We start from the raw sequence: 13,824 nt of genomic DNA on the forward strand, positions 1-13,824 counted from the left end.
GGTCCTTTTTTTGGTTTTGGAAATTTAAAGACAAGCAACCATATATATATATAAAGCATATATGCATTCATAAAGACAATCTGCTTGCGTTTTCATTTTACCTTAAACAACAATATGGGCGGCGGCTATAAATGGGAATTACTTAAAATTTTTCATTTGCTAAAACACTTTTCAACACATTTGTGCATAAATACTAAATACTATATATGTATAGAGAGAGCATATATGTATAAACGCAAGAGTGCACCTGATTGATGGAGGAAACGGAATGAGCCAAGTAATTATAACCAAAAAAACGTTGTGCGGCTGGGCAAGACGAGGATGTGGATGGTAGTAATGCGAGCACGCGCTCACATCACGGTTACATAGTGAGAAAAAAACTTAAAGAAATCACAACTTAGGCCTGGCTCTCATTGCGCCCAGGTGTTATGTTGACCTGACGATCTACCGCAGACGGGGATGGCACCTGCACTTCGGCATCGGCCACATCGTTGTACGGCGGCGGCGGTGGAATGCTCTCCATCGCATCTAGGCCTGCGTCGATCACCTCCAGATCATCATCGTCATCGGAAATGGGGCCAAGGGCGACATCACTGCGTCGCATTGGAGGCGTGTTGGCATTCACGTGCATCGTGTTGTTGTTGTTCGGCATTTCGTTGTTGTTATCCATGTTATCATTATCATCCATAATGGAGGAGAGCCACGAACAGGGGGGGCACACCAGGATTTGCTTCAGCACCGCCAGCTTCTCCGGCCTGATCCTCTTGGTAGTTGGACATGGGCACCTGATAGGATGGCGGCGGTGCCTGCTTCAAGTACTGGGCAATGGCCTCATCATAGTTGGGCAACAGAGTGGTGTAGGCACGCTCCTCAGCCCCAAAGGTGCTGCCCACACCATTGATCCCGGATCCCGTCTCGAGGAAGGGAAACAATGTGCGGATATGTTGCTGACGCAGAGTCAGGTACTTGTAACAGCGCCAGACGATGCCAATGCAGTAGGCCTTCAGGAATACAATGCACACGAAAACGACGAGAACCACCACGACGAGCTCCTCAGGCGGCAGCTCCAGCAGCTTCTCGCGCCAGGGCAAGCGGTGAGACTCGGCAATGATTCGATGGATGGCCTGTAGGTAGCACAGATAGCCAGCGGCGGTGAGGCTGCAACCGGAAAGAAAGAGCTGGGGAGGTTGCCCACAAAACGATTTAAAATGATCTTACGTCGTTATGGCGAAGTCAAACAGCTGCAGACAGATGCGACGGTTTCCCCTTGATGGTTCCATAGATCATCATCAGTGTTATGGCTATCATGCAGGTGCACACCAGTCCGCCCATGTCAAAGTTCTCTACAAGCATAGAATGAAACCGAAAACGATAATTAGTAATCCATCCACGGATCCACTCTGTGTCACTGCTTACGCTCACGCTTACGATAGTTGAGGGAATGGTCGCGGTAGGCGTAGGGCGGGTCCACTTTGCTCAGGGGCGTCGGCAAGGCCGGTGCATTGAGATCCACAGTGTAGTCAATGCTGCCGCTTTCCAACTCGTCCATCATCTCGGGTTGCGCCAGATGACCGCCAGAACGCGTCCACGCGGGTGGGTGATCAGATAGATGGTGTGTGTGCTCGCCATATCAAGGTGGGGCCTATGGCGTTATCAGTGCCAAACAACAACCCGTCGTAAATAAGTGCGAATTTGGAGAGTGCCAATCAGGTTGGGATCAACCGCAACAACAGCTGTTCTTCGGTGTAATTCTATTCCACACATACATATGTATGTATACATGAGCATGTATGTTTGCTCTGGGAAGCGACCAAACTTCAGCTGGCGTGGCTATGCGGTCTAGTCGTTTGGACATTTCTCATGCGGTTTTAGGTAGGGACGACGATCGCGCTCTCACTTCGATCGTGTGTTCGAATCCCGTCCGAGCTTGTTGGCTTCTTCGACGAAAACTCACGTTAATTAGCCGTTACTCCTTGGGCTACATTAACTTTTTCTTTTTTTTTCTCCCATTTTGTTGGTTTTTCCAGTTAAGGTTTTCCCATATCATAATATTTGCAGTGTGATATCATCGCATTCAAATATAACGTCAATTGTTTAGTTTCTCTCTATCTCTCCGTTTCTCTGGCTCTCTCTGTGTGTGTGTATGTGTGTGAGTGTGTGTGTGTATCTGCGCCTCTAACTGGTGACGTAATTTGAATCTGCTGCAATCGCCTTTCTTGTTTTGGTCTTATAAGAAATGTGTATGGCTGCGCAAACCGGTTCCCAATAGTTTACTTTTGTTTTCGGAACTGCGCCGCACCAAAACAAACCTCCATCTGCTGCTGCTCCCACCCTAACACCATTCCATATCACATCATTGAAATGTGAGTTCAAGATGCAGCTGGCTGGCTGGATAAGTCGGTTGGTTGAAGGCGACCATCGACCGTGTCTGGCCATCCATATCAATGCGAATCGCGGTGTTGTCAACACAATAAAGGTGTTGAAAGGATTAAACTCTGTATTCTTCCCATGATTGTGGAGAAGATTACTTCCATTTAGGGGTCAACAAATCACACTTCGAACCGTATTTTCAACATTCCTCTGATAGAGACAATCAGCATTGCCCAAATATGAGAGTGTGTTTCTGTATGGGCAGTGTAACCACTGGAATCAACGGCCTGTAGTGGACAACGGTTAGTAGGACATATGTTTTCCTCAGAGGTCGACCAGCACGCTATCATTCCGGCTACTGTCTCGTCGGCAAAAGGGTGGTGTTCTTTTTATTTGTCTATTCTGAGACCTACGATATTTGTTATACCCGATACTCAAAATGAGTATTGGGGTATATTAGATTTGTGGTAAAAGTGGATGTGTGTAACGTCCAGAAGGAATAGTTTCCGACCCCATAAAGTATATATATTCTTGATCAGCATCAATAGCCGAGTCGATTGAGCCCTGTCTGTCTGTCCGTCTGTCCGTCCGTCCGTCCCCTTCAGCGCCTAGTGCTCAAAGACTATAAGAGCTAGAGCAACGATGTTTTGGATCCAGACTTCTGTGATATGTCACTGCTACAAAAATATTTCAAAACTTCGCCCCGCTCACTTCCGCCCCCACAAAGGACGAAAATCTGTGGCATCCACATTTTTAAAGATACGATAAAACCAAAAACGCAGAATCGGTGAGGATGACCATATCCGCACTCCTGTTAGATCTTACTATAAAACGTATATCTCAAAATTTCGCCCCACCCCCTTCCGCCCCCACAAAGGACGAAAATCTGTTGCATCCACAATATTGAGGATACGAGAAAACTAAAAACGCAGAATCATAGATAATGATCATATCTATCAGATTGCTGAATCTGGATCAGATCAGATCATTTTTATAGCCAATAGGAACAAATCAATTTGCAGTGGCTACGCAGCGCCCGACGTCACGCTCAGACTGATTTTCTGTCTCTCTCGCACGCACTCTTTGTCTTGTCGTTCAATATTAGCGGCGTCTGCCGGAGGAGAGCCATACTGACTTAGTATCGGGTATAACTGTAGAGTTGCGGTGTCCGCAGCAACTCACAACGTTCACAACATTCATACCCAGAGATAGGGCTTTCGGGCTGTGGGCTGCGGGCGCCAATTGAATTTATCTGGTAACGAACTACTTGGGCTTAATCTAATTGAAATTCTCATGGTTAAACGAATGAAAACGTTTATAACAGGTTGTTGTTGCATCTACTTTCGAATATCGGACGTGGCCGAAAAGGAATTGAAGCTTTTCTGGGCCACACCAAAATCCTTGCTACGGTCCTTTTTTTTGGTTTTTTTGGTTTTGGAAATTTAAAGACAAGCAACCATATATATATATATAGCATATATGCATTCATAAAGACAATCTGCTTGCGTTTTCATTTTACCTTAAACAACAATATGGGCGGCGGCTATAAATGGGAATTACTTAAAATTTTTCATTTGCTAAAACACTTTTCAACACATTTGTGCATAAATACTAAATACTATATATGTATAGAGAGAGCATATATGTATAAACGCAAGAGTGCACCTGATTGATGGAGGAAACGGAATGAGCCAAGTAATTATAACCAAAAAAACGTTGTGCGGCTGGGCAAGACGAGGATGTGGATGGTAGTAATGCGAGCACGCGCTCACATCACGGTTACATAGTGAGAAAAAAACTTAAAGAAATCACAACTTAGGCCTGGCTCTCATTGCGCCCAGGTGTTATGTTGACCTGACGATCTACCGCAGACGGGGATGGCACCTGCACTTCGGCATCGGCCACATCGTTGTACGGCGGCGGCGGGGGAATGCTCTCCATCGCATCTAGGCCTGCGTCGATCACCTCCAGATCATCATCGTCATCGGAAATGGGGCCAAGGGCGACATCACTGCGTCGCATTGGAGGCGTGTTGGCATTCACGTGCATCGTGTTGTTGTTGTTCGGCCTTTCGTTGTTGTTATCCATGTTATCATTATCATCCATAATGGAGGAGAGCCACGAACAGGGGGGGCACACCAGGATTTGCTTCAGCACCGCCAGCTTCTCCGGCCTGATCCTCTTGGTAGTTGGACATGGCCACCTGATAGGATGGCGGCGGTGCCTGCTTCAAGTACTGGGCAATGGCCTCATCATAGTTGGGCAACAGAGTGGTGTAGGCACGCTCCTCAGCCCCAAAGGTGCTGCCCACATCATTGATCCCGGATCCCGTCTCGAGGAAGGGAAACAATGTGCGGATATGTTGCTGACGCAGAGTCAGGTACTTGTAACAGCGCCAGACGATGCCAATGCAGTAGGCCTTCAGGAATACAATGCACACGAAAACGACGAGAACCACCACGACGAGCTCCTCAGGCGGCAGCTCCAGCAACTTCTCGCGCCAGGGCAAGCGGTGAGACTCGGCAATGATTCGATGGATGGCCTGTAGGTAGCACAGATAGCCAGCGGCGGTGAGGCTGCAACCGGAAAGAAAGAGCTGAGGAGGTTGCCCACAAAACGATTTAAAATGATCTTACGTCGTTATGGCGAAGTCAAACAGCTGCAGACAGATGCGACGGTTTCCCCTTGATGGTTCCATAGATCATCATCAGTGTTATGGCTATCATGCAGGTGCACACCAGTCCGCCCATGTCAAAGTTCTCTACAAGCATAGAATGAAACCGAAAACGATAATTAGTAATCCATCCACGGATCCACTCTGTGTCACTGCTTACGCTCACGCTTACGATAGTTGAGGGAATGGTCGCGGTAGGCGTAGGGCGGGTCCACTTTGCTCAGGGGCGTCGACAAGGCCGGTGCATTGAGATCCACAGTCAATGCTGCCGCTTTCCAACTCGTCCATCATCTCGGGGTTGCGCCAGATGACTGACAGAACGCTCAGGGCCAAAATGTTGAGGAACTGCAAGTGAAGCGGAGACGGATACATGAATACTACGCTGTATTATACCATCGTATAAGCTTATGTGGGAACAATGAGCTAAGACAGGATCAATTCAATGGAATGGGTATCAAGATATATATTAAAAATTTTCACAACAAATGAATACAACGGAAACGGGTTTAGCGATGGTCAGCTGGGGCCAAGGGCTGCAACCTTTGGGTTAAGTGGTGGCAGCTGAGGCACTCGACGCCGCTCGGAGCCACTGCCGACTCCAGCGATTTCCAGTAGTGCTTGGGCTGTACCTGCAGGCGGTTGAGGTATCCAATGAACGCTTGGTAGGAAAAGTCCAGTGCTAACTTGCAGTTAATGCGATGGTGATGGCTGCAGGCGGGGTCGAAGATCCAAGATCTTGGCTCTGGTATGCTCATGGCAGATTTGAGGAGGTGATTTTTGAACCCCTCTTGATCGGCGCCGTAGTAGATTCGCGTGGTTGTGTAGGCAATGCCATCGTGGATCAGCTGACGCACAGTCGGGTCAGTGACAACCCTCAGCACTTCCAAGGAAGATAATTCCGGATTTTGGAGTCGTACTAAATGCCACGGCGCGATCAAAGCAAAACGTACACAAGATGAGACCTCTTTTATCTTGTCCTGGAGCTGAGGCCACCGGCAATTCAACCAGCGCACTGCAGACATTAGGACCTCCAGCTCCGAGTTGACACCGAGCATACTCGAGCATACAGAAGAAGGAGCGGCTTCAGCGGCAGGAGAAACTCCTCAGAGGCCACAAGTGTCAGAAAGAACTTTGAAATACGCAGAAGGAAACGTCGCTGAGATCGCTCCATGTTCAGGCGCCTCGCCTCCACGTACAGCAATGCAGCTGCGTTCTCTTTGCAGCCATGATCTTCAAGAACTTTGCCGCTCGAAGGACCTCCATTAGGCCCAATCGGGGCAGGAGCGGCTTGTCCGTAAGCATCCATTCGTAGATAAGACCGAAACTCCTTGCGGTCACATACTCCTCTGGTAGCTCCAATTCAATATCGTGGGCGGTATCGCGAAACGACTGTGAGTAGCTCTGCAGAACCATGAGATGCACTGGGAACTGACATTCGCCGATTCTGACAAGGAGTAGCTTCCAGTGTCGACCACTTGTCGGATGCGGCATATCCCAAGGAGTACAGGGTGCGCTCCTTAGGCTCGCCAGCATTCGTGCGCCAGGACGGGGACGAAGGACAATTAAAAGCTGGGTTCTTGTACAGCAAGACTAGGCCATTCTCCTCGCTCTCCACGTCCCCAGAGCTGCTACTCTCATCCGTCTGCTCCTGCTCCTCTTCCACCAGGCTCTCTTCTTCGTCATAGCTCAGGGGGGTGCTCGCTGAATAGGAATCAGATTCTTCGTAATCGCTCTCTGCTCCGTGGTACATTGCACTCGAATCTTGCACAAGCTGTGTCGAATGCTTCTTCTGGAAGCGATCTCATTGGAAAGGAGCAATCATTTCAAATTGCTCTTGTGCGAAAAATGTAGATTCGAATGTTAGTTTTAATATTATTTCAAATTGACTGGGAAGGCAAATGCCAGCTCATATCGTAGGGGATAGATACAGATTCATTAAAAACATTTTTTGAACATCTCGCAGGTGTTTGGGTATTCTATGGCTTATCATGACGATGAGCTGGCAGCCGAGCTGGCAAGAGAAAAAAAACCACAACAGATAAGGAAACTTCAGTAGATTTGATTTGCGATTTGTGTGCTAATAAGTGACAGTTGAATTAACAATTCTCCAATTTATGGCGGCCTTCTATCGCGCTGTTGAAACTGTTGACCGAACAGAAAGATGTTGTATGCATATCTGAGGGGAAATGTTTGCATATCATCTGGCGAGTACGTGGATTTTTAAAAATAAATGGAACAGCTCATAGATTCGGATATCCTGGTATCTGGCGGTGACTGTTTGCACATATGGCCCGTGCTTAGACATCACATCAGGTTCAAGGCTCTGTTTTGACGGCAAATTGACCTTTAATGCGACACTTAAATGGAGGCGCATGGTTTGTTTGTTATAATTCTAATTTGGATACCTAAACGAAGTTGGATCAGTCAGATGGTCGCAAGATGACTGTATCACTATATGATGACCCAATCGGAATATTCAATTCGCGGCTATACGCTACACAAATAAATAAATAAATAAGAGCGTTTGAGCAGCCGATACTCGACTCGAATTGGAGGGGTAAACAAAGAAAAGGGGAAACTGGGACCCGAAGTGGTATTAAATTGCACTTGAAGTTGATAAGAAGTGAAACGGAACACCATCGTCAAGGTTTCAGAGCCCCACAGTCGCTGATGCTGCTCAAACACAAATTATGCCAATTGCTTATGCCAAGTCATGTGTAGGCGACACCTCTCCACAATGGGCTGTAGTAGGGGCTACTTTCAGCCGGGGGCTGGACAAAAGGCCCACCTTAGGGCTTGTGTAATTGCACTATACCGTTTACCAGTCACGGATCCGGACCGACACTTCCGTATTGGGATGCAAAGTGATGCTAAGTCCCATCTTCGCTGGCACTGTTGCCGATCAGATGACGCACGGATTGACGTCACAGGGGGAGGAAAACCCACGCAGGGAAAGTTAGACGTGTGCAGTGCGAAAGTTTTAGAGCTGCTGGATGCGTGCAGTTTTGGAGGAACTGCGCAGGCATGGTCGATTGATTTTTCCCTTCCTTGACACTGAAAAGGGTCAAAAATGAAGCGGCAACAACTTGCATGCGTGGGAATGCAGCTGTGTATACACATTTTGAGAAGCCTGCTGAAGCTGTGTGTGTGGGTGGGGTAAAGGTCAGAGGGTGGTAATTGAGTTTCTTACCAAATGCCACAATCCAATCATCAGGGTGGCCGTATGGACATGCAGACCAAAACAGCACGTAAACTCCTTCTGCTGGCGATTGCCATTGCTGCTGGTGGCGGTGCCATTGCTGTTGTTGTTGTTGCTGGGATGATGACTACGTTGCGGACCCATGTTGACGTGAATCCTTAACATTTCACGCCCCGCAGACAGAGGTGGGTGCCACAAGCTGCAACAAAAACAAATCACCAGGCATTAATTATGTTTATAATTTCACAATATACTCGTATAAGTGTATACATAAGTACACATATGCATATATAGTACATATGGCTGCGGTTACAGTCAATGTCAATGTGTGTGCCTGGGTTTATGTTGTGTGCCACTTTATTTGATGTCTGCTTAGAAATTTGCACAATTGTTTTTCATGGTTTTCTGCTTTCACTATAATTTTCGTTTAAGCACTTATTATTAAATGTACCTTTGGAGTGTTAGATGTATAAATCTAATCTAGTTGTTAATGCAACTTGCACTGAATTCGAAATCTATCTTTTTAATTAACTGCGCAGCAGTGTGATAAAAATATACCGTGCGACCCTCAGAAATATACCAAAATATACCGTCTCATTTTAAAAATATACCGCAAATATACTGACGAATTCAAGTTCTATTATACATATTACTCGTTTCTGATATTCCGTAGAATATTTCTAGCTAGATAGATCGTTTAGCCCTGCCCACATAATTTTATATGGTTACTGATTCAACTTTCTACTTGACTGGCTTATTTTAAATACTTTCTTTTATTAGATTTTGCCTAAAAAAAAGGTTTTAGTGAAAAAGGTCAAACAAAAAAAAGTTAGGGCGTAATTGTTCCTATTGCTCATAGTTTTATCCCATTGATAAATACATTTTCTACAAGATTAACGAATTTTAAGTACTCCCATTTATTGTATTTTGACTAAAGCAAGGTTTAAACAAAAAAAACAGTCACAATGTTGTAACGTCAATGTTGCTGGTATTTAAAGTCGTGTTGCTTGTCAGCCTATGGCCATTTGTATACACTATTTGGTTTATTTTATATAAAGATACTGTTTTCCAAGCTGCTTTAAAGCGTAATTTAGAAAGACCATTTCTGAAAATGATATGTCTTAGTCGTTACTCATTCCTGGTCTTTGTAAGGAGACCACTACCTGCAAAATATCGTTGAAATACCTTTCAAACAGAGATTGACAACAGCCCAAGGATGACCCAAGCCCAAGGATGATTTCCATGTTTTTCACAAATAGAAAAGTTCTCAGAATACACACTACTTGAATTCATAAGTGATTTTATTTAGACTATAACAAACCCTTAAAAATACAAGATGGCAAATATAACATGTACTATTCATCATCGAGTATTTCTATGGACGCATTGGGCTCATCCTCCTTTTCGTCCATACTGTCGGATTTGCTTGAGGAAGATTTGAGTTCCTCGATTTCATCCTTGAGATCCTCGATTTGCTCTTCGTACCGCCGCTTTTGTGATGCCAGCTGCAATGATACGCGATTGTTTAGTGGCAATGGAAAGGCAAACCATCTTATGTAAGGCGTACAAACCTTAAACTCGACCTCCCGCTCTGCCATCAGACGTTGCTTCACGGTCTGCTCCTCCCACTGCTTGTTTGCCCGCATCAATTCTTGGTAGGTCTCCGAAAGTTCCTTTCGCAGCTTCTCCTCCAGCATCTGCATCTTCAGTACATGGTCGAACTTCAATCGATCGATCTCTTCCCGCAGGCTGTACGGTAAAAAGTGTATTATACGATGTGTTATTATGCCGAAAAGCGATCCTCCTCAATCTCTTTGACGTATTCGTACTGGGTATTCCTTTTAGAGTTGTCAAAGAAACCGGAATATCGTGTACTATGCTGCTTTATCAAAGGCTCTTTAAAAATGATATTCTTCGCTATGGAGGCGAAGTTGAGCACGTTCAGGTTTTCCTCATAGAACTTCTCCAGCGGTGTGACAGTCACTATCATGGCCAAGCGTTCCTTTCCGAGCAGGGCTGCTTGCAACAGCATGGTAAGCTTTGAATCGCGAAATGGTATGACGTCATTGTTTGGCTTCTTCCGTGAAGTACTGGCCGCGTCCAGACACCGCCCCAAAGTCATTAGGGAGGTGTTGATGTTTTTCGCCTCCTTGAGGCGTAACCCGATGGTGCCCGTGTTGTTTACACGCTCCGAGCCCGCAAGGTCGCAAAACTTGTACGAACATTGAGTGGTCATTCCCGAGCTGTTGTACTTCAACACATCCACGATGAAGACACAGTGGGATCTGCTAGAGTTCGCGTTTACCGAGGTCGAAGCGTAGGTGGAACGCTGCTGTCCCAGCCGCAGCAGCCGCAAGGCTTCCTCGCTGCTTCTTACGAACACAGTCGTCAGGCCCTTGATATATACTTGACCTTTATTGCAGGAGATCTTCATGGGCTTTCGCGGAACAGCACCAAGATTTTCTTGACGCGGCGGTATGCTCAATAGGTCGTATACCAGTTCATTGTAGATCTCCACAAATGATACCCAAATCATTACCGAGACGTTCGGGTCGGCCTTTGTCTCGAAGGTGTGATCCCCCTGAATCGCCTCCTTCAGTCGCTCGTGATGCCCGCCAATATCCTGGCACAAGCTAAGCAGTTTCTTGCTTATTTGCATTTCCCGCAACGTGGTCTCGTCCTGAAGGAACTCAATGCAGCCGTTGACCAGTTTTAGTTTGGGTGAGTGGTATAAGTTTTCCATGTAGATGGTGAATATGTGCTCTAGGCCGCGGGGTATAACACCAGCAAGCACATCATCGCCTTTGTTGGAAAAAACATTATGAGCAGTTGCCCTTTGGTGCAGACAGTAAAATATCGAACATACCAAGCATTGTGTACGTTTTTCCCGAGCCTGAAGTGCCATACGTCATTATGGTAACGCATTTTTCATCCAGAATCCTGGGACCAACACAGATGCCGTAGACATCCCGCTGCCCAACGGAGCCATCGAATATAGATGTGAATCCAAAGTGCTTTTCCATTTTGTTGACATTGGTGCTGGTGTTTTCACTCATCGCGCTGGTAACCAGCACTTTTCCATCGTCTGATACCGAGTATGCTTTGGAGGCGGCACCAACGGGACGCAGACGCAAAAAGACCTGTGGCCCAGTATCCCCGACACTGCTATCTTCAGCACTCGGGACACTAGTTGCATAGTCTCCACCATTGGATGCGCACTCTGAGCCGTCTGTGCTCTCCCTGGCTTCATGTATATCATCGAACAGACGCAACTTTTTCTCCGGTCTTGGTCGACAGCGCCGGTCATCGCTGGGATCTCGAGCCATGAGAAATGAGCGCTTTTCGCGCACTGGTGCTTCATACGAATCGCTCATGTTAAGGTGTGACGGTTGCCGAATATTCCAAAAGTTTATTGCTGATTTGCAGATTTTATTTTCTTCAATTGTAGATTCGCGCTTTTTTTCAGACGCCTCTGGTAGGGTTGCCGCTTTTTTCAAATTTGTGTAGATGACAGCTACGACCAGTGATACGGTATCGAACGTTGACAGTTCGTAATATTTATATCGTGATAGTTTTTGCCAAAATTTATTGATATTTTCTATCAAATATAATTCCATAAAGACTGCAAGTTCAAGGCACACAAGACTAGAAGCATTTCCCATACAAAATATAGATGTGTCAGTTCATACATCGAATATGTACCAAACGAATTTACAGCGTACGCTCCCAGGTCTTCGGTTGCTGCGTTCAGTGTGACTGTATCCCACTGTATTGTGTGCGCCACGTTTTGTTTTTTTTTTCGTTCTGAGAGGTTGTGGGTTTGGTGCATCGCTCTGTGGAAAAGAGGAACTTGCGTACAAAATACAAATAGAAACATTTGCTTTTAAATATGAAGTGATATAGGTCCTACTATAAGACGCAGAGAAACCTGTTTTTAATTGGTGTTTTTAGCAAATAAGCAAAAGTGAACGTGGAGTGCAACTGCAGTTATATAAAATCGCGTTACTGTAACTGCACTTTTACAGTAAGTTTCCTTTTATCTCAGTGCCCACCACCGCCATTGCCTATGCCTCCCCTCGCCCCGCGAATCCTAGTTCCTATAATTTTGCGTCGTTCGATTGTTGTTTCTCCGCGTTCCTGCGCGTTGGCTGGCTGCGCGCTGTTGCTGTTTCTCAGCAAACGCACTAGTTGCCTTTCCTCCCCTGTCCCACACTTCTGCACTACGTCATACTCCGAATTCACTTTTGTCTCCTATTTATAGAGGCAGAGATAAACTGCACTCTACGAAACGCCATGGAATCAGAGAGAAGGAGAGAACAAAAGCGTCCACGCGGGTGGGTGATCAGATAGATGGTGTGTGTGCTCGCCATATCAAGGTGGGGCCTATGGCGTTATCAGTGCCAAACAACAACCCGTCGTAAATAAGTGCGAATTTGGAGAGTGCCAATCAGGTTGGGATCAACCGCAACAACAGCTGTTCTTCGGTGTAATTCTATTCCACACATACATATGTATGTATACATGAGCATGTATGTTTGCTCTGGGAAGCGACCAAACTTCTAGCTGGCGTGGCTATGCGGTCTAGTCGTTTGGACATTTCTCATGCGGTTTTAGGTAGGGACGACGATCGCGCTCTCACTTCGATCGTGTGTTCGAATACCGCCCGAGCTTGTTGGCTTCTTCGACGAAAACTCACGTTAATTAGCCGTTACTCCTTGGGCTACATTAACTTTTTCTTTTTTTTTCTCCCATTTTGTTGGTTTTTCCAGTTAGGGTTTTCCCATATCATAATATTTGCAGTGTGATATCATCGCATTCAAATATAACGTCAATTGTTTAGTTTCTCTCTATCTCTCCGTTTCTCTGGCTCTCTCTGTGTGTGTGTGTGTGTGTGTGTGTGTGTGTGTGTATCTGCGCCTCTAACTGGTGACGTAATTTGTTTTGGTCTTATAAGAAATGTGTATGGCTGCGCAAACCGGTTCCCAATAGTTTACTTTTGTTTCGGAACTGCGCCGCACCAAAACAAACCTCCATCTGCTGCTGCTCCCACCCTAACACCATTCCATATCACATCATTGAAATGTGAGTTCAAGATGCAGCTGGCTGGCTGGATAAGTCGGTTGGTTGAAGGCGACCATCGACCGTGTCTGGCCATCCATATCAATGCGAATCGCGGTGTTGTCAACACAATAAAGGTGTTGAAAGGATTAAACTCTGTATTCTTCCCATGATTGTGGAGAAGATTACTTCCATTTAGGGGTCAACAAATCACACTTCGAACCGTATTTTCAACATTCCTCTGATAGAGACAATCAGCATTGCCCAAATATGAGAGTGTGTTTCTGTATGGGCAGTGTAACCACTGGAATCAACGGCCTGTAGTGGACAACGGTTAGTAGGACATATGTTTTCCTCAGAGGTCGACCAGCACGCTATCATTCCGGCTACTGTCTCGTCGGCAAAAGGGTGGTGTTCTTTTTATTTGTCTATTCTGAGACCTACGATATTTGTTATACCCGATACCTAAAATGAGTATTGGGGTATATTAGATTTGTGGTAAAAGTGGATGTGTGTCCAGAAG

At 46.0% G+C, this 13,824-nt stretch overlaps 1 protein-coding gene, 1 long non-coding RNA gene and 2 pseudogenes across 2 annotated transcripts in view; 1 reads left to right on the plus strand and 3 right to left on the minus strand.

Annotated features, from left to right (window-relative positions):
- Positions 1 to 128: 128 nt before the first annotated feature.
- LOC117194114 lies at positions 129 to 1,797 on the minus strand (annotated as a pseudogene).
- A 1,846-nt stretch (positions 1,798 to 3,643) lies between these two features.
- Positions 3,644 to 8,803, minus strand: LOC117194113 (annotated as a pseudogene).
- A 723-nt stretch (positions 8,804 to 9,526) lies between these two features.
- Positions 9,527 to 12,001, minus strand: LOC108155394 (kinesin-like protein subito). The gene is made up of 4 exons (XM_033398763.1): positions 11,110 to 12,001; positions 10,043 to 11,045; positions 9,815 to 10,001; positions 9,527 to 9,748 (listed from the first exon to the last, which is right to left on the minus strand). The coding sequence occupies exons 1-4, from the start codon at positions 11,903 to 11,905 to the stop codon at positions 9,599 to 9,601; spliced, it is 2,136 nt and encodes a 711-aa protein (XP_033254654.1). The 5' UTR covers positions 11,906 to 12,001; the 3' UTR covers positions 9,527 to 9,598.
- Positions 11,920 to 13,824, plus strand: part of LOC117194122 — a 38,138-nt gene continuing 36,233 nt past the window's right edge. The window contains exon 1 of the long non-coding RNA XR_004474747.1: positions 11,920 to 11,988. This is a non-coding gene — a long non-coding RNA (uncharacterized LOC117194122). The remainder of the gene's footprint in view (positions 11,989 to 13,824) is intronic.

Source organism: Drosophila miranda, assembly GCF_003369915.1.
Source record: "Drosophila miranda strain MSH22 chromosome Y unlocalized genomic scaffold, D.miranda_PacBio2.1 Contig_Y2_pilon, whole genome shotgun sequence".
Lineage (NCBI taxonomy): Eukaryota > Metazoa > Arthropoda > Insecta > Diptera > Drosophilidae > Drosophila > Drosophila miranda.